We start from the raw sequence: 23397 nt of genomic DNA, 5'->3' as shown, positions 1-23397 counted from the left end.
CATTTTCACCACTATTGTCCAGCGGTTTAAGCACTCAAGGAGTCCAGGTCATACAGTACACTTCCGCTTTTTAGATCCGCCCCCTCACCCCACTCCAGTTACAGCTAAATCATAAAACAATGTTGCCATAGCAGGCCAAATCCCCAAATTTTATCACAGCAAAAAATCCTACATGGAGTGCTTCAGGCTAAAACTGCTACACAAAAACGAATTTAAAAATTCTTTAATTCTGTACAAAGTAAAAAAGTGTATTTACATACAAAACAAATCGTTTGTAAAAAAAAAACAAGGCAGTGGAACTACTGCAAACGAAAAAAGCCACTGCTGGAGCGTAGATAGTCCTCGAGAACAGATGTTTTTGACAAAAAGACCCGAAATACCTGTGCTCTCGTAGGCTAGAATTCTGCCTCGGTACTTCTACACACTATGGAAAATAACACAACCAATACAGTATTCTATTCAATATAAGTTAAGCAATAACACAAATGGCGAAAAAATAATTATCATTCGCATATGTGTTATTGCTCTTTTAAGAACGGTAAAATTTGTTCTACGCTACGAATATAAAGATGATTTTAACACTGGTTAGGAGTGAATATTTTACTATAGATATGCAACACTCACTATCCACTTCAATACCTAAATGATTTCTTCTGTCTTGTAATTGTGTAAAGGTACTCAAATAATTACGTATGATTTGATATGTAAGGCACACTCCATTATACAGGAAAACCAATGATTCTAATTTAACCCTATCAAGAATGATTGAACTATTTTAATGTTAGAGAAAATTGAGTCACGGATAAACTAAAGGCCATAATGGCTCTTGGTCCTTCTGTATACTCCAAACAACTGACTTGTTATTTTGGAGTCAGTGATTTTAACCTATTCACACGTCACCAAAAACCTAAATACCTGTCAAAAAGGATCACAGACTAGCCTGTTCTAGGCGCTCAGAGAGTGGAGAGTGGTGCGAAATGGAGAGCGAAGGAGAAAAAGACGGAAAAGCGGTAACCCCCACCCCCTTCGCTGTTTTCCTCTCACTTTTCTTTCCGCCGTCGCACTATCTGAATGCCAGGAACATTCACTTGACTCGACTTACTATCAGTTCAAATTTACAATCAAGTATTATTGATAGCTTAATAATTTGATATTGGGCGAATCATTTCAAACCCAAAGCCCGCCCTCCAATCATTTTCAAAAAATTAATGTCTCAAGTCTGAAACTACTGTTCAATAATAAAAAAATATCAGACAGTCTAAAAATTGCTAGGTCTTTTTCTTACTTATAAACAGGATAATTAGATACTTATATATAATTTTTCACTAACTCTGATTCTGGTATGTCAGAACGGAAGATAAAACTAATCTTGAAAGATTTTGAAATGAATAATTATGCAGAGACAAATACACAAATTTATCAACTGAATACAAAACAGAATACTTACCTTTTAGTAAGTATACAAGTACTTAAAGCAAAATATTTGATATTTCAATTACTCTCTTACAAATCAGATATTAATAACAAGTCTAAGCTATCTTGCACTGCAAGAATTACTTTTTACCTTATAACAACAAAAATATGCTTCAGCGCAACTTTAACTTAAAAACGTCATCAAATTAACAAAATAAAAATCAGTACTCTAAGCAAGAGAGGATTCAAGGTGGTTTGCTAAATTCTCCCAACCTATGATATGTTTTATATAGGGTACAAATCAAGGTTTGACCAGTTAGTGGTTGTCCTAATTATTATACAGTCACACTTAACTAAACCTCTGATTCTTTAAACCCACATGTAAACCAACAACACAGTCAAAATCTGTACAACATTGTAAAATTTGGATAGTGCTACTACCATCACGTTATTCAAACTTGAAGTTTACAATGACAAGCCTTGCCAACCGAACGGCAAAAACTTGTAATCAATGACAACGACAAATCTGCCGTGCGATTGGCATCCTTCAAAGTTCATTGTAATGCAATTCACGGTTCGTACAGATGTTTGGATGCGAATGCAAGACTTCTTTCAGACGTTTCTAAAGCAATAATTTCTATGTCCCGCCTCAATTTTGTCCAAATAAGCGATCAATAGAGACCTCGACGAACACAGAAACGAGGCTTTCCCATAATGCACTGTAAACGTACAATATCCACGGTGCAACGTGGAGTGAAACTTCTCATTCTGCATCATGACTGTTTCTGCTACAGATGCGAGTTAGTAACATTTGACTAGCGCAATCTTCATTCTATGGAAAAAAATTCACTTAGCAATATCAGTTACAGTCTCCAAGCCATTTTCCCTAACTTCATCATCTTTATTTTGCACACATTTTCCAGGTCTGGAAAATTGGCTTGAAGATTTTAAAACTTTTCTAGAAAATACAAGACTGTACGAACCCTGGATTGTTTTGAATAGTTTTGGTGGTCTTAGATCAACTTTAAAAGTTTTGCAAGATCGAAGTCACTTCACTGAATGGCAAATAACTTCAACCTTCTTCCTAACGATTCAGTATGGGTAAAAAAAAAAACAAAAAAAACAACAACAACAACAAAAAACATTAATTGCTCCGGTTTGACCATTAATAATTATAGTTATTGCTACTTTTTATATTAAATTATCTGTATTTTTTTTAGTAGAAAAGGGCACCTGTACATTAACACGCTAGATCATGTGCCAAACAGAACAGAATTACAAGATTTTCTTGGCAACCCTTGATGTGTTTAAGCGACTGTTGTGGTGGTGCTGAAGTGAAGTGTACGGGCTGCGGGTCTGTAACTGGCAAGGAACTGATGTGCTTGCCGTGTAAGCAGCTGCTGATCTGGAGTCTTGCCGCAAGCTACTTGTTCCCATTTTGAGTCAAGCTGCTGACATAAAAGTGATACATGTATGTGTCAGTAAGAGCTCACAAACAATAAAGCAAAAAGCTTAGTGCCATCAAAAAAATGAAACCATATAAACCGTTAAGACTGGAATTTGAGTTTGTGTAAAAATTAATGAAGCTTGAAAAAACACTTGAATTTTTGCTTGTCCAGATGGACACACCTGGAACTCACTGATGCGGCTTTTGAGACATTTCATGCATCGGAAATGCAGAAGGTAGATGGATCACTATCCTTTGGACAGGTTCCTCACAGATTTTGCTTTCCAGGGATCATTGCCTGCTTGTCTTAGTTAATGACAATTTAGTTACAAAACGACTTGCCTGGGCCGTTGCCACTGGGCAACCTGTTCACTTGTTATACTAAATAGTGTCCAAAATTCAAATTCTCTCTGAAAAATTCTTAGAAATAAACAGTGGTCCCTTATGAGAATCGACCCAGTGGGGGTCTCTTCATACACCAGGCTTAGGCATATCTTTATTTTGGGAGAAAATTCATTACATGCAGTTATGATATACGTAGTTTTATGTTGCGACCCAAAGTACAACACCTTCTCTTAGAAGTGTAGTACATACAATAAAAAGAGGGATCAAACAATGCATTAAGATAAGTGGTCCCTTACAGAAGGATAAAACAATGGAAAATTCTAAGGCCATTATCCAAAGGGGTTGCGGTCAGTCACGAGAAATGCCGTGGTCGCAGATGGAAGTTAGATTGTAGTGCTTTTTTGACTTTTAGGTTTCACTTGAATCGTAACACAAAAGGGTATTGTCCACAGAGTCAAAAAGTAGAACTACATCCTAAATAAATAGTACCATGAGAAAGTACTACCAAAGAGGTATCAATTGAATGGTAACACCATAGGGTTGTGTCCACAGAGTCAAAAAAGTTGGAGTGTCAACTCATGGGGCTGTCACTAAAACATGAAGATGTCAGTCATGAGCGATAGGTAGGTGGGGAATTGAGCAAATTAAAAGTTTCCCTTCTCTCCATTAAAAGTAGCCAGGGGTTAGTTATGCTTGTAATAGCAGGGAAAATTCATGACCCCTGGCCACCCTTATTGACAACCCTAAGCTCAACTCATACCATGACTCTGTCTGGGAGGGAGAGAGGGTTAATAAATATTATTTACCTTTGGTGCTGATTTCTGTGGTGTTTCCTGAAATCGGAGCAGACGCATAGGATGTCCTTTTCTTCGGTGTCGCTAAAGAGGAATAATCAAAGAAACTTATCATCAACAAACCATGTGTCAATCCCTTCTTAGCTTCCAGAAAAAAAACAATTAAAGAAGATTTTGTTTTCAATGAAATCAATATGTCAAGACAGCTAACTGTAATTTTCCATCATAAAATGTGTGCTTAATCATTTAGGTACAAATGCCTGCTTTCTTACGTGTCAGTTAAAAGGACCTGATTGAATGATTTGTAGTAGGGGCGCTTTTTCATTTTGAAAATGAAATAGGCTTTTCTTTTTAAGAGTATCAGTTCTCACTTTAAAACTCATTAACCCCATGGGTATTATTAAGAATTGACTGATCTGACTGGACACTTGATGAAAAGTGAAATTCTCGTTACAAAAGGAATGGTCTGGCCAACCACTTCTGACAAATGGAAAGCAGTATAAATATACATAGCATTCATGTCTCTTGGCCGATCTAGGGGAGGGGAGGGGCATGCCTGGTTATGTTGGACCACAAATGAAGCTGGAAAGGATGAGGCACCAAAAAATGGTTATTTTAAAGTAGTTTTTAGTTGATGACAATTGATCACCCATCAAAACCTTTAAGCGATGCCATAATCAATAAATTATCAAAAATGTTCAACACATAATTATGGGAAAAAAAATCCTAATGGCAAATGGGGATATTAAAAAACTTTTGTGATGTCTTTTCTATGATCTCAAAGTTAAAGAAGAAAGAGAATTTGATGAGTTGCAGGCCAATCATACTCATGATTTTCCCCAATAATAATCAATGATTAATCAGGTGGGTCAATTTGATTATTTTTGATGATCAATCACGAAATCTCAGTTGATTCCCAACACCATTTTCAAGAATGAACACCCCACTTTCCATATCTCAAATGGCTCTGGTAGTTACCACAGGCAGACCACCCTCTGTTAGTGGGGGCTGTTGTTGATTGAAATCTGAGCAACGATCTTTTGTTATTTATAGAAGAAATACATATGAACAATACGGTGGCTATAATTTGTTCCAAAATGCAGAATTCAAAGCAAATTTTTCAATAAACGTTTGAGGAAAATGCTAACTTAGCCATGTGTCATGTTTTTTTTGCCGTCCGGTGCTGTTTTAAGCGCTATTTTGCTTGATGAATATTTGACCTCGGCGGTTAGAACTAAAGAAGGAGACAAGGCAGGCAGCAATCAGCCGCCGGTGCGTGACCCAGTCCAATTTACGTTGGAACTGACGCCAAACTATTTAATTTCTTACCTCGAAAATACCGGCTCCCGATCCAGTAAAACGACCAAACAAACATCCCTGTGCGGGGTAGGGTTGTGGTTTTGAACTGCCAACAGTCGTGATACGCTGATTGGTGGATTTGAATCGACGCGCATACCTCAAATGCCTTTGGTTGAGTTTTGTGCACCGGTCATGTCGAGAAAGCTGGTCTTTCACCTTCAGGATCGCTTTTCTCGAGAAATTTTGGAAGGACTGAGCTCTCATTTGGATGGGGCATGGATACATATCTACTGGATCAGGAGCCGGTATTTTCGAGGTAAGAAATTAAATAGTTTGGCGTCAGTTCCAGCGTAAATTGGACTGGGTCACGCACCGGCGGCTGATTGCTGCCTGCCTTGTCTCCTTCTTTAGTTCTAACCGCCGAGGTCAAATATTCATCTCGCAAAATAGCGCTTAAAACAGCACCGGACGGCGAAAAAAACATGACACATGGCTCAGTTAGCATTTTCCTCAAATGTTTATTGAAAAATTTGCTTTGAATTCTGCATTTTGGAACAAATTATAGCCACCGTATTGTTCATATGTATTTCTTCTATAAATAACAAAAGATTGTTGCTCAGATTTCAATCAACAACAGCCCCCACTAACAGAGGGTGGTCTGCCTGTGGTAGTTACAGCAGTATTTATACTGTATAGAACATCACGGCAATTTACTATATTCGTTATTGTTTTGAAACAACTAAGTGATAAGTATTGCTCAAAGGCAATGAAATAACATTTTAAGGTGTAACAAGTTACTGCACCACTTTGGAGGTTAAAAGAACAAACAAACTACATGTATGTACGGCATTAAAGCGTTACTTTGGGACATGTTATAGTCTTAAGCAAACACTCGAGCCACAAGTCACCTGCATGTTATCCACAGCATTAGGGCACAAGAAAGGTTCAATGTGTGTTGTTTGTGCTGCATTATTTCCACTTACTACAGTTTCAGTTGGAACGGTGCTGGGTGTGGCAAAGGGATCATGCTTCCCAAAGATTTCAGAAGGCTTAATGTGAGAAGAATCCTGGGATGGGGATGTTGAGAGTGATGTCTGCACAATGCCAGAGTCCTCCTGAAAACAAAATTACACATCAGATTATGCATGAAGATGAAACCTTCATTAGTAGTAAAAATCTTTTTTTCTAAAATTTGGACTCTAACACAGTTAAAACAGCTGAAAACAAAGTTTGAATAAGGGAAGAAAATTTAATTACCGCCCAAAATTAGTTGTGCATCAAGTGCCTTATAAGAGCTTGAAAAAAGTCCCGTCTAGTCAGTCTCCCACTATTTGCATATACCTGGCAACTTGAAGTTTTAGCAACAGCCCTGCCAGTCATGAAACGAATAATTGCAATTTCTGGACATGTTATGAGAACTCTCCAGCTGATAACATGGGTGCCTACACATGGGAGAGCTTAAAGAGGAAGACCAACAACTACATATATTAACACACTACTGAGGGATACTGGTCTGGAGAACGTTAAGGATCTAGATAGTTGTATATAAGATAGAGCTTTACGCTTATGGGGTCAGTTTTCTTCCCATCGCCCTCTAGGTTTCAACCAGTTGCAAGTACGAAAGTAACAACCTAGAGCACCAGGAAGCTACCAGTTTCCTTAGGAGCTGCTAGGGGGCGTTGTTGCCAACTTAAAACTTGGAGAGAACTTTTCTCAAAATATTTATATGGGCAGTACCTGCATGTACCAGGGTGATCTTCTGAAGGTCCTCATATTGTTGGACCTTTTTTGACTATGCCAAGTGCTCTGATTACAACAGACACCGTTTCTGTTTAAAGATCACACATCCTTGAGATTTTGATGTATAAAACCTTTTTCCACCATGATCATTATCCTTATCAAATGCACCTACCACAGTTATTATGGAATTTTGCTGCTCATTTACATCTGACTGCTCTTCTTTTATGGATACAGGCACTGAAGAGACTTCTGTGGCAGTCTTACTTAACCTGGCATATTTTTCCTCCAGTGAGGTTCGTACTCTACGAGGGGTTTTTTCTGTACTTGAAGATAAGTGCAGCCCACTTTCTTCCTCCTCTTTCTTGATAATTTCATTAAAATCTGCTTCAAAATTGCCAGGTGTCTGAGAAGGAAATAGAAGCATTAAAATGACACTCATAAAATTGCAGAAACAGACTGCACGCAGCTTCTTTTATTTTTCTTCACAGTTTGAGTGATGGCACATTCGACGTGCAAAATATGAGAAGAAAAAATACCAAACTAAAAGATAACTAATCAGGGCTATTTTAATTAGTAGTACTGAAAGGTTTTATGGAATCCAAGAAAAATAAACTAGCTGTGAATGATGCAGAATTTATAGTTTAAACCAGTGCAGTATGATATTTTTCTAACTGACAACATCGTTTCTCACATCCCACAGCCTCAGTACTCACTGCTTGTGTGATATGTGTGATACCCAATTGTTCTTGAAAGTTTAAAATCTAACTTCAGGTCCACAGGTGGAGTCTGTATGCTGACTACCATCTAATACTTCCACAGTTCATGAAACCTAACCTGATAAAATATGGCACTTGCTTTAGGGAGAATTAACAAATAGATGATACTTGAGACAACTTACATGGGCCAGTTTTGTTTCATTTAACACCTTCAAGGCATTCTTAAATGGCGTTGGAGTCCGTGGTGACACACTCAACAATGTCCTTCTGATGCGTGGTGTGCGGAAAGGGTCCTCATTGATGCTGGTTTCTAAGACACCTGGTGTGTGCAGAGTCGTGTCAACCATACTGCTTTGGCTTTTTCCATTAGCTGGAGTTGAGGTCTGAATTTTGCTGTTATGTACTGGAGAGTTTAGAAACTGTGAAGGTGAAAATGGGAGAGACTTGATAGGTGTGGCTCCCTTTGGACTGCTGAAAGAGGCTTCTGTGGTGGCATAGCAACTGGGATCTAAGTCACCAGACTGAAGGCAATAGTGTTAAGGTCAAGCTACCAGTACTCTTATACAACAGCAGGGTTTGAGCCAGGCCGCGCCATTGCGCCAATCCCGCCCTATAATTGGAATTGTTCCTTTAAAAAATGACAATTTGTCCCCTTCAAAATTTAGAGAAAAAACTCGAACGGAAGCACACACGAAAAGATTTATTTCAGTACAGAAATTGCAAGCTGAAACAGAACGTGGAAAGTATATTTTATCGCACGTTTAAAGTTCATTCTAAAGTTACATTTCAGTCACGCTCTACTGCTATTTTTGTCGGAAATCTAAGACAGGGCTTCTGATATTTCGCGCGGTCGCGGAGCTGCGAAATTCACAAAAACACGAAAAATACCGCGTAATTTGGTAGAAATCTTATCAAATACATGTCTGTACAACATATTTGAAACTTATTTCAGCTATACGGGCTATTTACTTGCCGTAAACTTGCAAAAGTATCTTGGAACTCCGTCACTGAAACGTACAAACAGATTATGTTGCGAAAAACTGGGCACTAGCCATGATGTTAAAGGCTTTGCCATTGGTTCATTTCTGGAGTGTATTGTTGTTGAAAGAGCAAACGATGACCTCTGTTAGAAAAACGTTAAAAAGGCTGGTCTGATCAGCGCAAAACCGATCGATTTCTAGCGAAATTTGCCTTGAAAATAACCACAAAATCGGCCGTTTTTACCGATTGCTTTACGGTGAAGTTTGCCCCTAAAACTCCCGTGAAGTCGGCTGATTTTTCCGCGAATTTGTCCCTAAAAATCCTGCAAAATTTGACTTTTTCTTCCGAGACCTATCAGAAGCCCTGCAAAGAAGACAAACCCTTTGCATCAGCAGAGGGGTGTACAAATTTCTGTCCCCTAAAATTTTAGCCAAGGGGACAAATTGTCCCTCAGTGATCAAATCCTAGCTCAAACCCGGCAACAGGAGTAACATTTATGTTATAGCTATTAACAGAGAATAGAAGAAGTACTGCACATACGTACTACATGTAACTACCACTGTTTCCCCTTACACAAAAACAGAAGTAAAGAAAAACTTGAATTTTAGCTTCTTCTTTCAATAGTAACTCTCACAATACTTGCTCATCACAAAAATCTGTTGTCCAATTGTTCCGTACAACCCAACAAGATGTTTTTTTTTTTAATAATAAGGTATTGACAACTTCCAGATGGCTTTGTGTTAGTTTGTGAAATAAAACCTCTGACCAAAACATCAAGAGTCACTTTGGGTTTTGATGCCAGGCACCCATTCATTTTGTTCAACATGTCACATTGTTGCTGTAAAAGTTGAAACAGAGTTTGAAAGCTTGACAGTAACAAAGAAGCAAAATTACACCTCGAATGTAAGACCTGCATGCAACAAACTAGCAATTCTTTACTCGATGCATTTTACTCAGCAGAGGTTATAATGACATTTGAAGAAGGCAGCTCTTTTAAGTAGAGTAGCCTGCCAATAGTATAAATCATTGGTTTGAAAAAATCTGTCTTAAGTATTTCAATCTAGCAGGGATGTCAGTCCTATGGACACCTATTTTTGGAAGAAACACAAGAAAAATTCACTTAATCTCTTTTAATTTTATGGGAAAACATGCCTTCTGGATGGCCAGTTTTCAGTTTCTTGGTAAAAGCCTGATACCGTCTTCTTATAAAGAAATTTGCTGAGTTAAGTAACTTCTTTTATGTAACTTCAACAGAAAAATTTGAAATAATTTACTACTCAGGGCAGAGGGGGTGTTAATAACATAGCAAAATTTTGTGACCTCAGAAAAAATTATTACAGAAAATAATTAATGGTATCACTCAGCGTAAGGATACTTTTCTTTTTCTTCCTCTTCTCAGTATTGTTGGAGGTGTGCTAAACCTTGTTTGTATAACTGGGGATGTTATGGGAATTAAAGACCTGAAGATGGAATAAGCACAAAATATTATTTAAAAACTGATACATTTTGTTATGTATGTAGCATAATCTTGGTACAACAGTGTCCATGAAATAATAAAAATTATTATATTCTTTACTCTTAAGTGCCTTCTCATGGAAAAATACACTATCTCAGTGTCTGTTAAGGCTTGAGATGTGCCCTTGAAACTTCCTGGCTTAAAAAACCTGGTGTGTTTTCAATTTGAAAGTGAATGAAGTGTTGGAAATGAGTGTTAAAAATTTCACTCACCCTCCACCAGTCCGAAGACTTGCTATAGAATTGCCATCAAATCTGTACCCTAAAAAAAAGGGCAAGTGTCATTGTTCAGCATTATGATAATGGCTAGTATTACACTGCAACTAAAACTCATTTGCACAGTTTTAAACGAGCATAAATGATGTTCCTCTCCATGCAAAAGTACAATATCTTCAAGAGAACACTGTACAGGTTTACACACAGGAAGTGTCACTTTATGCCCTCTTTGACACTCTAACACCACAGAAATAAGTGTAAAAGCAACGCCTTTTAAGGGCAGCAACAGTACAATAAGAGAACGTTTGGAAAATTTTGGCATTATGCCCTACAGCTGTAGTGGGTAGGGGCCTGGATACTAAAGCTGTATCGCAAGTTCTCCTTCTGAGATTGTTGGAGTGATTTGCACTTAATCATATAAGGCATTTATTCGCAATAACTATTTACAATTGCCTCAAATTGTACTTTGGTACAAACATCTTTGTATCTACTGCTAGACAGACAAACCTTGAGAAATGGTAAGGTGACTGCTATACAGGTCAACTTAGCAGAAAATGTATGGCAACTGAAAATTTTGGGAAGTTGTCCTGTGACTGTAACATACACGGTGACTGCTATATATAGGGCCGTTATTATACAGGTTTGACTGTAACTTCAACTTGTTTTGTTGGAATTGAGAGGGTCATCTGATTAACTAGAGTTGCCACAAGTCAACCTCATGAATTTCTAAGCATGGGAGGAAGCAACAAAGTTGCGAGAGGTCTACATGTCTTACTTGAAGGGTTTCTATTTTCATTTTGCACCAAAAATGAGGAGTGGCGTGACTTGCATTAATTTGGAGTTTCAGGTTACATTTGTGAGTCCTCAGGAAGGCGGAAAAAAAAAACAAAGCTTGTTTTAACCTTGAGTTGATACTTGGAAAGCAGATCTCCAGTTACAGTTTATAACAACCATTTTGCACCTTAAAAATGTGTCACCTTTCTTAAGACTTAAGAGAAATCAGCGGAACAATCACCAACATGATGACATTGCAATCCTTCCCAAAATAATGATTGAAAGTGTTGGAAACAGCTAAAAAGTCAGACTTTTCCCAGCTTCGGTTGGAGCAGACACAAAAACATCTCTCCCCAACAGATATGTTTTTAATGCTTTTCTCAGATACTCTGAAGGTGCCAATCAACTATGAAAAGCCCTTTGTCCCATGCCATATTAAATCAGACAAAGGACTTTTTTGAAAGTCTACTGATTAACAGTAGAGCTTTAGTTTCTCTCAGGCCTCGGCAACCACTCTTCTATCCTTATCCTTTTATTATTCTCTATCATTGTACAGTTCACTGCAGTAAAGTTGTCTGTGGTGTTGCAGAACAGAAAAAGTGAGCTTACGCAACAGGATGGCAGAAAGAAGGGGACAGTGCTATGTCATGCTTGTTCTGTTGTGATCTTCCACTTAACAAATGTGTTTTCTGGTCTTTACTGTAAGATCTGTTTAACAGATGGTAAAGTTTGGCAGAACGTTTTTTCAAACAATTGCTGTTGTGCTTGTCACACAAGTTTTACTGTTTTACTCTACCGTCCTCTTGCATACTTGTTCTCTACAGTCTACTAAAACAATATAGCAACACTTCAGTGGCCATGTAATAGGCACTCTGACAGTTGGAATCTTAAAAAAAATGTTTTATTCCTCTGGTGAATAACAAATAGTACAATAAAATTACAGTTTTACCAATAATAGCAAATAATTTGCTCCCTCAAAACCTGCTCAGTCTAAGGCTTACCTGTAGTACCTGGAGATGTCAGCTTGGAAAGAGGTATAGATTTGACTGCGGCAGCAGTATTCTTATCAAATGAGCTTATATCACCCCAAGCAGATGGATCTGAGTCAAAAAGGGAGTCTCCCTCAGAGAGAATAAATGTTCTAAAGGGGGACATCAGTCCCTGAGTTGACGATGACTTCCCGTCACTTTCAGTTTTTCTTACTGCAGACTGATTGGCTGGCTTCGATTTGATGTTGGTGAGGACTGAACTACTTCTGTATTTTCTAGAACTTGAAGAACTTTCTGCCTGACTAGTAGCCATAGAGGGAAGATCATCAGCAGATGAAGAGTAAAGGTCACTAAACATATCTGGTGAGTCAATATCTTCTCTTCTTCTCTTATCTACAAATACAAGATATTCAATGATACACCAATAAGATTAAACAACTGACAATAGGAGACATGCCACTGTGTCCGTATTGAATAATTGGCTCTCAGAAAAAACAATCATGGACACATTTTGATATTGAATGATAGAAAGATACATAGGAGCTATAACTAAAGCAAAAAGCAAAGGAAGTGAGACATGTAATATTGGGTAGATAACTTTATGAAAGGGCCACAGAAGTAGAGTCAAACACAAAAATAAAGACAGACTGATCAAAATAAAAAATATCACATGCTATTTCACCACTGTGTACAACGTTGACAATTAGCACACGATAGTGTACAGATACCCAGTGTCCATAAAGAGGGAATGACAATTAAATTTTATGAAAGTTTGTTGCTCGGGACACGGAAAAGTGTGCCTTCTCCATATTAATAGGTTTTCCCATTAAACAGGTTATTTTTAGAGAAAATATATGAGCTTTTCATCAGGACAAAGGAAACTGTCTGTTATACAAGGGTTACCATAGTAAGTGGGTGTCTGTAGAACAGGGTTCCACTCTATTGTAATCTACATTACCTTTCTTTCCAGGAAGAAGGTGTCCCTTGTTGTATCTCTTCTCAGACTGGAAGAAAATAAAATAAACAGGGATAAAAACAGATTCCACTGTCCATTAATGTTGCAAGACTTAAGTTAACACTACATTTTGCAACCTAAGATAATGTCAAGATGTAAACATCAGACAGAGCTGTGAAATTCCTAACTTTCACAACAAAAAGTTTCATCAATATATTTTTTCTTATTGGCTTTGAGCTGTAGTAAAACTTCCAGTCTGTACAGTGTTGTTGCACAATTTCAAGCCAGCTACCATAGTATAATACATTAACAGACTGTTAAAATGCATTATATATACCGTTAAATTCCGATAGTAGCAACCCTTGTTACTTTGGGAGGCCATTTGCACTAAGAGTTTGTATGATATTGATTGTATGAAAATGAAAGTTATATGATTTTGCCTTTGAAAAATGATTGGTGGGTCATATCTTAAACAAAATAATAGTGATTTGGTTTTCCAAAACTGCACCATTTTCTTAAAATGAGTAAGTTCGTAGATGGTCATGTGACCAAAATGTGATTTTTAAAATAATGAATTGCCTCTCTCTGAACACAAATTTGCACTTAAACTTTGAGGAAAATGTTGAAAAGATGATGTGGTAACGTTTACAGCACGTCTGAACGTAAATATCAAACGTTTAGCAAGATATAGGCAAAACGTAGTTTTGGCCGCCATGTTGGAGGGCAAGAGTATGCCTTCCAACATGGTGGCCAATACAAATCATAATACTTTGTTGAAAAATCAAGGTGCCATAAAACATCTCCCTTAAATGTGTTCCATCTCAAATTTTGGGTGTTAGATAATTTTTATGTGCTCTGTCGAGTTTTGGCATCAGCAAGATTCCAACTCATTGTTTAGAGGAAGCATTGGTCACGTGACCTCTTAGTGCAAGTGGCCTATTAGCAGCCTTTGGGGCTCGTTACTTTTGGGGTGTCGTTACTCTCGTGGGGTCGTTATTTCCAAGCTCTTTCCCGAAATGAAACATAAACAAAATCACGCAAAATCAACATCAATCGTTGGCCAGATAACTGAATGGTTGAATCAGCCGATCGATATAAAGGAAATCAAAATTATAGTGCAGTATACAGAAGTTTCAGTTTTTACTTTTGGGGAGTCGCTATTTTTGGGGGGATCGTTCTTTCCGAGGGCTTGCTATTTTCAGGATTTATTACAAGTATTAAAGAAACTTTTGACTTTACTTTTGGGGGGTCGCTACTATTAGAGCTTTATGGTACATTTGTATAATTAAATTATTACTCCATACACGTATATTGTCGTTGTAAATACAACAACAATCTTGGTGTTTACAAGTTCTTTTTGTTGTTCATAAGAGGCTTCAGTACCGAGGTGAGTGGAGCCTTTCAGGAATTCATGTTCTACTAAATTATAATCAACAAATTATGAATAGCGGTAACTTTGCTAGACCTTTAGATTTGAGGATGAGATTTGCCTTAAAGTTTTCTCGCATATTCTAAAAAAAGACACCATGGAAAGCTTTATTGTACATCTTTTTCACCAGAAACGTTAGCACTGTAATCTTTATAAAATGAGGTTAAGCCCTTTCCTGTTCGCAGAGTTATAAAACTTCTAACATGTGATAACTTGTTTCTGCTAACTACAACATTCTCACTAAAACTTGTAGTACAATGACGACTCCTATCACGTTTTCCCGCCAAAATGATGCTTGTTAATGTACAGGCACTACTCATATACTAGTCCTCCTCATCTTAGAACCTAAAGGTCTCTATTAAGAGTGTAACAACAGTACAGCTAGAACAACAAAACACTCACTGCATGGTATCTAACTCTCCTGTAATGATCATAGCCTGCACTTTCAACCTTTCTCCTCATTGTGGAATTCCAGTGGTTTTTTATTGAATTGTCAGTTCTACAAAAGGAAAGCATTTTAAAAACTCTTTAATCCCAAAATGAACTCTACATTTCATTTGTGTCAAAAAATTATTAATTTTTGATCTTTTCACATCGTTCATTCTCAAGGCAAACTCGTCTGTAAGAAGCAGGGGAAAGGGTGTGGTCTACTGTTGGCGTCACTTTAAGGTTTGAGTGAGGGTAAGATCACCAATTACTTGCCAGAGTTTGACCTCACTGGAAATATTGAGTAAAATGGATTTGCTATCTGCTCACATTCCCACAATTCTCTGGCTTAGAGTTTAAGAACAAAACAGATCTATCCAGAAACGAGTAGCCCATTACTACTGTTCAGTAAAAAACTACCTTGTGATAATAAGAAATAAGAAAACTATTACACACCTTCCTGGCAGGAGTTTTGCAATCTCAGCCCACTTATTCCCCATAGTAATGTGGGCTTCATAAATAATCCTATCTTCATCTTCTGTCCAAGCTGTTTTCTTTATATGGGGATTTAAATGGTTATGCCATCTGAAGACGCACAAAACATGCATCAATAAACAAAATTACTCTCCAGCACCAAAACTAAAATCACAAGCCATGCAAACCTCAAATTTCACACACACTTCAATTTAAGGAAGCTGTTCTGACTAATTAATTTTTATAGTATACTCTGATGGCTATTATCATACTGTACGCAGATGCATTACATATACCTTTCTCTACACTGTTTACCAATCCGTCCTTTCAAGTGTTGAGCAATGAGAGACCACCTTTTAGCACCATACTTGTGCACCAATTCAACCACTTTATCATCCTCCTGAAGATAAAATAACAAGTCAAAAAACCTGCAGTTTCTGTACCTAGAAGTTGTCACTCCCACTGGTGAGACACTTTTCAAGGCTGTTGCCTAAGAACATTTTTTGGGAGCCCTTTGGGCTCCTAAAATAAAAAGTTATGAGCCCAAGCCACATTTCTAGGAGCCAAATTTAAAAGATCAGTAACTTTATTGACCATTTGCAAGCCCTACGATTACACGGTAACGTTCGTTTCCGGTACCGTGTCATTACCGTGATCTTAAAATAACGGAACTGAAAAATAGTTTCTCAGTGACATATCCTGATATATTCAGACTGAGGGATCAAAATAAACAAATATAGTATTTTTCCACTCAGATTCTTAACTAGTAGAGCAATATTATTAATGTTATAAACCGTTTGTGTTTTTCTATTGTCCACCATCTTGAATCGTTCCGTAAGTGCACTGCACTGCCATTACTGATTCATGAAGCACGTGTGAAAGATGTTTTACAGTTAACAACAGGGATTGTTATGGCTTCCAGTGCCAAGAAAAAAATGTATGACTCCAAAAGTTTACATACAATTGGAATGTAGTCTTTTAGTGACAATTTCACTGTTGAAACTGATGATGAGGCCCGAATCTCTTTATGAAAAGACAAGATCTGCAGTGAACATTTCAAGTGAGTATACTTCTTTAGTTGGATCTTAAACTTAAACTGACCAAAATGACCTTTTAAATGGTGGTGTCAGTTTATCGATTAGTTTAAATTTGAAACTTGTCCCACTTCCCTCCGCAAATCTGAAATGGCCAATAACCTAATAACATACCCTTGCCTTCTCAGTACATGCCGTAAATTGCAGATTCTTGTTTTCTCTTATTCATGGCCCACATGCTTTGTGCCTGGACCACAAATTAAGGGGGGGAGTTCTTGATCGAAAATATACAACTTGGGGACTTCAAACTTGGTTACTAACAAGCGTTGATGTTTCCCGTCTCACCTCTTTTGTCCAGGGTCCTTTCACAAGCTCTGGATTGAGTACTTTTTGCCATCTGTGCAGACACTGTACATCAGTACGATCAGAAAAATGGCTTGCTACTTCTTTCCAGCTATCTGTTCCAATTTCATCTACCAACTCCTTCAGCTTGTCATCCTGAAACAAATTTTAGATTCCACTTGCTTTAATTGATTGCTCTCCAAGGTTGGGGGACTCATTTTTTTAGAAAAATTTGAGGGAGGGAGGGAGGGCTAATTGGACAGGGGGACTTACTTAACAGAGGCAACCCTAAGTGAATCATTTCCTAAAATGGCATTGCCTAAAAACTCAGTGGGTCATAGGGCACCTTTGGGTTTGTAAAATCTCCAGACAAGGATAAATAAAGTCATTTTCAAAACATATTGTTTGCATTAATTTTAATGATTGTTTAAAATAAAAAATCAAATTGTGCAAACTACAGTCAACTCCTGGTAACTTGAACCCTCTATAACTCGAACCTGCCACTAACTCAAAGCAATTTTCATTTCCCTTCAGGTTGTTCTGTATATACTATATAATTTTTACCCTTGATAACTCGAGCTCCCAATAACTCGAACTTTTTGCTATTTTCCTCAAAGGTTTGAATTATCAGGAGTCGACTGTAGGTGAGGGGTAGGGGAGCTTGATTAATTTTGACTATTCATTAAAGAACATGATCATGGTGATTGTTCCTGATCACTTTTTTGATAAATAAATTTTTCTGTCCTTTTCCCCCAACAAATTATTGAGAAATTTGATTGGTTCCAAATGTAACAGAACTGGTGGCCCTAGTTGTTCAAAAGGTCAACAATGCTATCCACTAAATACATGTAAATCTCTATCCACCAGATTGCGCAATTGGTTTGCCTGATATTGATCTGCTGGACTGTGATTTATTTGGTGGATAGTGCTATCCAATGTTTGAACAACCAGGGTCCTGTTCCTAGTAGCACAGTTCGGAATGTTCTCCTTAACAGGCGGTAACAGGTAAAATTTGCCGTCTGAAGCAATACTTCTTAGCTCCTGGTACCACTTGAAGGTTTACTAAAAATAAATTAGTTGTGTTGAAAAATACACAAGTTATGATCCGATCCGATTAAGGTAATGATTAAGGTAATTCCAACTTAACTTGGAAAAGTCATATTAATAAGCTCTGTTTGAAACTATCAAAAACAGTGGGTATCTTGTCAAAAATAAGACATTTTGTTGACAACCATATTCTTGTCATGCTTTATTAACTGTCTTATCTATCCTTTCCTCACATGTGGTGTCCATGTCTGGGGTTTAACCTTTCTCTCATTTCTAACACAATTAGTCATTATCCAGAAAAAGCAATCAGAATAATATCTTTCTCTGAACCAAATCTCACTCTGAGCCTCTGTTCAAATCTCTCAACCTACTTAAGCTCAATGATGTCATTGAATCACAGATACTCTCTTTTGTTTATCAGTGGTCACGCTAGCCTGCGAGCAAGCTCTCCTATTTGGGCGAGTGAAACGAGTATAGCGAGAACGCGCGAGTGAGCAGCAAAGCCACGAGGGGCAGAGAAAAGGAGAGCTTGCAATGATCCCTGATAAAATTTCATTTGTACTTCGCCCAGATGAAGGGAAATACCATTGGCTGAAAAATGACGTTCCGGAAATCAAAGTTGATTGATAACAGGCCAAGCTGGCACCCGCTTCGTCTGTGTGTCAAATTTGGTTCTCAGGGGGATCAGATTGGTACCGAGAACTTGTTTCAGCCCTCAATGCAGACGGGCTTGTTTGATGTAATTTTCGCAAAGAGAATATTGCGAGCCCAGGATAAGTCGCACCGAGTTTGTAAGTTCTTGTGAAAACCCTTCATCAGTTGTATTCATTTGTGTCAAGCGCCTTGTTTAGTTCTGAAAACCGGACAGGACAGGTTGAAGTACAATTTCCCCGTGAAAAAAAAAACATATCAGTGATTAAAAACATTGCCTTGATGCTGTTGCGAAAGCGATTTATAAATAAATCATTCTACGCGCCCTCGACTGTCTAAACTTACTTGACAGGCGCTTGTCACTTTTCTAATCTGTGGCACGTTTGCAGTGACAGTTTTCATGCTTTGCGGAGTCCTGGGGCTTCCGGGGTGGAAATGAAAATTTATGAGAGATCGTTGCAAGCTCTCCTTTCCTCAGCCGCTCGCTCACACATTCTCGTGAGGCTCACTTCGCTTGCCCAGATAGGAGAGCTTGCTCGCAGACTGTTACCCCCCTGTTTCAGTGAATATTTCAAATTTACTTCTTCTGTTCATTCCTATTCAACAAGGAAATCATGTAATAGAAATCTTTATGTAGCCTCAGTTAATACCACTTAATATGGCTTATGCTTCCTAAAACTCACTAGTCCTCTGTCCTAGTCCTTTGGAACTCCTTTCCTACAAGGTATAACTAATTCAAATTCTCTTAAAATATTTTGTAAAACCCTTAAGAACTCCATCTCCAATTATCTTTCTAATTAATTATCTGCCTTAGCGCATGAAGAAATACTTTTTATGAAAAAAAATATATATATATATTCTTACTTCTGTCTGTAAACTGTATTTTATTGCAGGGGTCATCCACTAGATCAGCCCTTGCTATTTGGATGATCCCAACTCACTCTCTATTTTTTTGCTGCAATTTTTCTTTTATTCCTTAGTTGTACTGTGTTTAGTTGCCTACGTAAATTTAACCTTTATGTCATATAAAACTGAGCTGAGTTTAATAAATCATCTTGTCTTGTCATCTTGTCTTGTACTAAATTATACACAGCTTTTCTTTTTATGGCCCACACATTTTGGAGAGAGAGCATTGAAGACATTATTAGAATCAAACATTTTAAATTGTTGTCTAAAGATAACAACGACTGATTTGTGTAAAATAGGTCTTAAAATGAGGGAACTACGTTTCAGAGAGCTTGGCTCCTAAATTTCACAGCAAGTTTGAAGCCATGTCCCTCACTCCCCTTCTCCCCTCCCCCAGGAAATTGGGGCTCTGGTATATATTTTTTGCTTTACCGGCCATGAATGGTCCCTTACCTGCTGAGCTAAATTTAGGGAGAACACTGAGTTCCTAGTGCACAAACAAGTCCATTATGCTTCCTTAACTGATAGTTTCATAGTATTGTTTTCAAAATTATTGCATCTTTGATCTTAAATGCAAACATGGCAAAAGCAAAACAACTTTCAGGGACCAAACAGTTACCGGCACTTTCAAGAAACAGGCCCCAAGGCCAAATCAAAACAGGGTCTAAAATGCAATTAGCTATGCTGGTAGCTGATGCATCTGAGAAAAGAGTGTTAAGGAATAGAATTTCAATCTATTACAAGTAGTCTCATGGAAAAGCCAATTATAGAATCTGCAAACCAAGATGTTTTAGAAGCAAAGTTGTCGTTTCAGTGGAATTGAAATGAAACTCTGCTCTAATATTTTGAATGTGGCTAAATGGAATTTAGGCTAAGTTAAACACAAAACAATGCTGGCCAACGGTATTTCCCAGGGCTGGTGTGCAAGGAGGCTGGGGGTTGCCCGCAGGGGCTTCACATGTTTTTACAGCTTGGCTTCAGATGTCAAGTCATTTTGCATTTGTGTCTCGCTACATATTGGGCAGTTTTTCAGAAATGCGACAAATTTTAAAACTCTGAACAGCATCTAATTAACACGTGCAGGTTTTCTGTCTAAACTGGTACTGTATTCTTCAGTAGCATTAACACAACCCTGCTGTAATACTTTATCAAGCTTAAAATAAACATTGATTTTGAATAAAATAAAAACACAGATTGCAAGAATTTAGTTGAAACTGCAGGAAAAGTACTGCTTGCAATGCAAAATGCAGGATCAGTAGTATGCAGTGCAAAGTTGTTCATTGTTACACATACATTTACAGGTTAACAAAACATGTAGCCAGATCTGTTCCCGAGAGCTGTCATCCCTGCCAAGATAATTGTGCATCAACATCTAATCACCTTGTAAATGACATTTAACAGCAACATATAAATTTGGAGTTGAATATGGCAAATTATGCTAATAAGAGCAATCCTTCAGTTTTCTGATTTCTGAGTATGCATGATGTACTTGTGCATGGGGTAGAAGACAGGGTTCTCATTAAGTGCCGGCAGTCGGCTAAAAAACTGGCTACCTGGAGGTTTGAGCCGTCTACTTTTCAGGGGAATAGGGTAAATAGAGAGAATGAAAGCCTGAAATTGCCTACAGCACTCAGTTACCAAGCCACCTACTTTTACATCATAGCTGTCTACTTTAGAACTTAATGAAAACTCTGGAAAATAAGCAAAGGATAATCTCACTTGTAACAACAACAAATAAAAATAAAAAAAGAGAAATAAAAAGAAGGCTAAAATATGGAATCAAATAAAACTGCACATAAAAAACTGACATTTTGACGGAGTACAGCAGGTAAAAGATTAAATTACGACTTATCATTTCATCAGTATGCAGCACAAACGCACAAAGAATATTCACCAGAATTAAGACGCCGTCCTAAGTACAAGAAATATGTACAACACCGGGCCACATCGTAGGTTAACTAGTCACTGCATTAAAAACATCTAATAGCAGGATAACGAAGACAAAATAACGGGGTAATCAAAAAAGACGCCGACAGAAGGCACGCCGGTTATTTAAACTGGCATAAAATGAGGAATATTGGCATACACATGCAAAATAGCAGTCTCGGCTGACATAGCTGAGAAGTTCCACAACATGACCCTCCAATATGTCTTGCTCGAGGACAAAAAACTGTAATTTATATGAATGATCTTCAAGGTGTTTTACAAATGCTACACTGGGTGCAAGCTGGGGTAAAATTTCGTAGCATAACACGTCCTCACTGCCGATTTCGGCACAAAGCTCATTTGCTTTAGTCCGTTTCATACACATAAATTTGCCTTCATTACGGATAGTGTACAACTTTCATTTTCCCGAATTTACAGTTTTTACTTCGAGAACGAACAATCTTGGAAAATCCCGAATTCAAACAGCTGAATAACGCTCAGAAATAAGCGATGGAACTGTTTAAAAATTTCGCAGAGAAAGGACAAGAGTATAAGAACCAATATTCAATGCAGTAATACGATCCTTTTCAACGGACATTCGAGATTTAAAATGAAGCTCACCACACGCTTGGTTACACAAAAGCAGTAGCTTTGTTCAAAACTTTAGATAAGAGCACACCAAACACGCCTTTAAAGGTCTAAACGTTTAAGACGCCGCTTAAGGATGCATTTACCTTTTCAAAAAGCCAAATACGATGAAATTTGGGAAAAACAATCGTCACCAAAACAAACTGTTATGAATGAATTAAAGAAAACGTTGGCCAATTTTTGCATACATAGCCCCTGACAACTTCCATTCAGAGCCGAGACTCGACGCGAGGGATAAGACAATCCTACACGAAATCTTTCGCGTTAAAGGTTAGGTTCCTGGAATTGCTTTAACATTTCTTTCTGAAAAACAAGAGAATCCCAGAAACAGGAGAATATTTACGTGTGTACTAATGGCAGATACGTAAGCTTATACACAAACCTCTTCTTTCGTCCATCGTCCCTTGTTAACTTTCTTCTTTCGACGATGAGTTCTCTGCGACGGTTCCTCCTCCACTGGAACACTATAACCCCTAACTCATCAAAAACAAAACAAAATGAGCGAAAAATCATGAAATTATAACCAGCCTTCTTCGCATTACGTCTTTCGATTGCACAAACAACATGACCCCTGATCGGGGGTATCGCAATTTGCGCACCGCTGAAAAATTTCCAATACACGCAACGATTTCTTTCGTTGCTTTACGCACCGTGCAACTGATTCTGCTGCCTTAAGAAGAAGCAACATTCTTGCATAAGAAGCTTTTAGGCATTCTTCGACAATTTCCACTGGGGTTTGACAAAATATAGCCCAGAAAGACGAGCGGCTTTGGACGCTATGAGAGACGCACCGCGAATCAAAGGGAATATGCACGTGTTACAGCACGCGTAAAGCCCGGATGTTCACTTCAAGACATAAAATGATAAACCTAATTTCACCTCTCAAACGCAGTTTTATCGCAAAAAGTGTGAAAATGCGTGTAACTGGTTGTAATGAGAGCAACAAAAGAAGGAAGAACGATTTCAAAGCTTAACTACAACTTTGCGAAAATCCGCATGCAACAGCACATTCGAAACGAGGCGACATCGATCGCGCAAGCAAATCGATCTGGCTTTCGCGTCTTCGCAAAACTTAGTTTAAATTTATCATTTAAAATCTGCTAGCAAAAACAGGGATAAAGTTGCTTAGATTTTTGATTCTCTTGGAAATAGCGATAGAAATGACACAAGGGGTTGTTTTCTGCCGCATTTGCACGAAAATCATTCCCTACGGGAGCGATTGTACGAGAGATCGGAAAGGCCTCGAGTAAACACAAAGATCGGAGGAGACATCGAGGATTACAAATCATGATGATAACATTTTACGTAGATTTGCAACAAGAAACATCTC

General features: G+C 37.9%; 1 protein-coding gene across 2 annotated transcripts; it reads right to left on the bottom strand.

Annotated features, from left to right (window-relative positions):
- Window positions 1–208: 208 nt before the first annotated feature.
- On the bottom strand, window positions 209–22852 carry LOC140929048 (myb-related protein A-like). 2 transcript variants are annotated; one of them, XM_073378874.1, is made up of 15 exons: window positions 22718–22852; window positions 22450–22540; window positions 16893–17045; window positions 15810–15913; window positions 15496–15624; window positions 15016–15112; window positions 13188–13233; window positions 12242–12622; window positions 10464–10512; window positions 10111–10195; window positions 7937–8275; window positions 7211–7441; window positions 6207–6413; window positions 4012–4083; window positions 209–2861 (listed from the first exon to the last, which is right to left on the bottom strand). In XM_073378874.1, the coding sequence occupies exons 1-15, from the start codon at window positions 22753–22755 to the stop codon at window positions 2721–2723; spliced, it is 2163 nt and encodes a 720-aa protein (XP_073234975.1). In that variant the 5' UTR covers window positions 22756–22852; the 3' UTR covers window positions 209–2720. The 2 variants fall into 2 exon arrangements, with proteins under 2 accessions (XP_073234975.1, XP_073234976.1); XM_073378875.1 differs by having other exon boundaries at window positions 6282–6413.
- Between the last annotated feature and the right edge of the window lie 545 nt (window positions 22853–23397).

This window comes from Porites lutea, chromosome 2, assembly GCF_958299795.1.
Source record: "Porites lutea chromosome 2, jaPorLute2.1, whole genome shotgun sequence".
NCBI lineage: Eukaryota > Metazoa > Cnidaria > Anthozoa > Scleractinia > Poritidae > Porites > Porites lutea.
The sequence above is the reverse complement of the archived record's forward strand: the minus strand, read 5'-3'. Positions and strand labels throughout refer to the sequence as shown.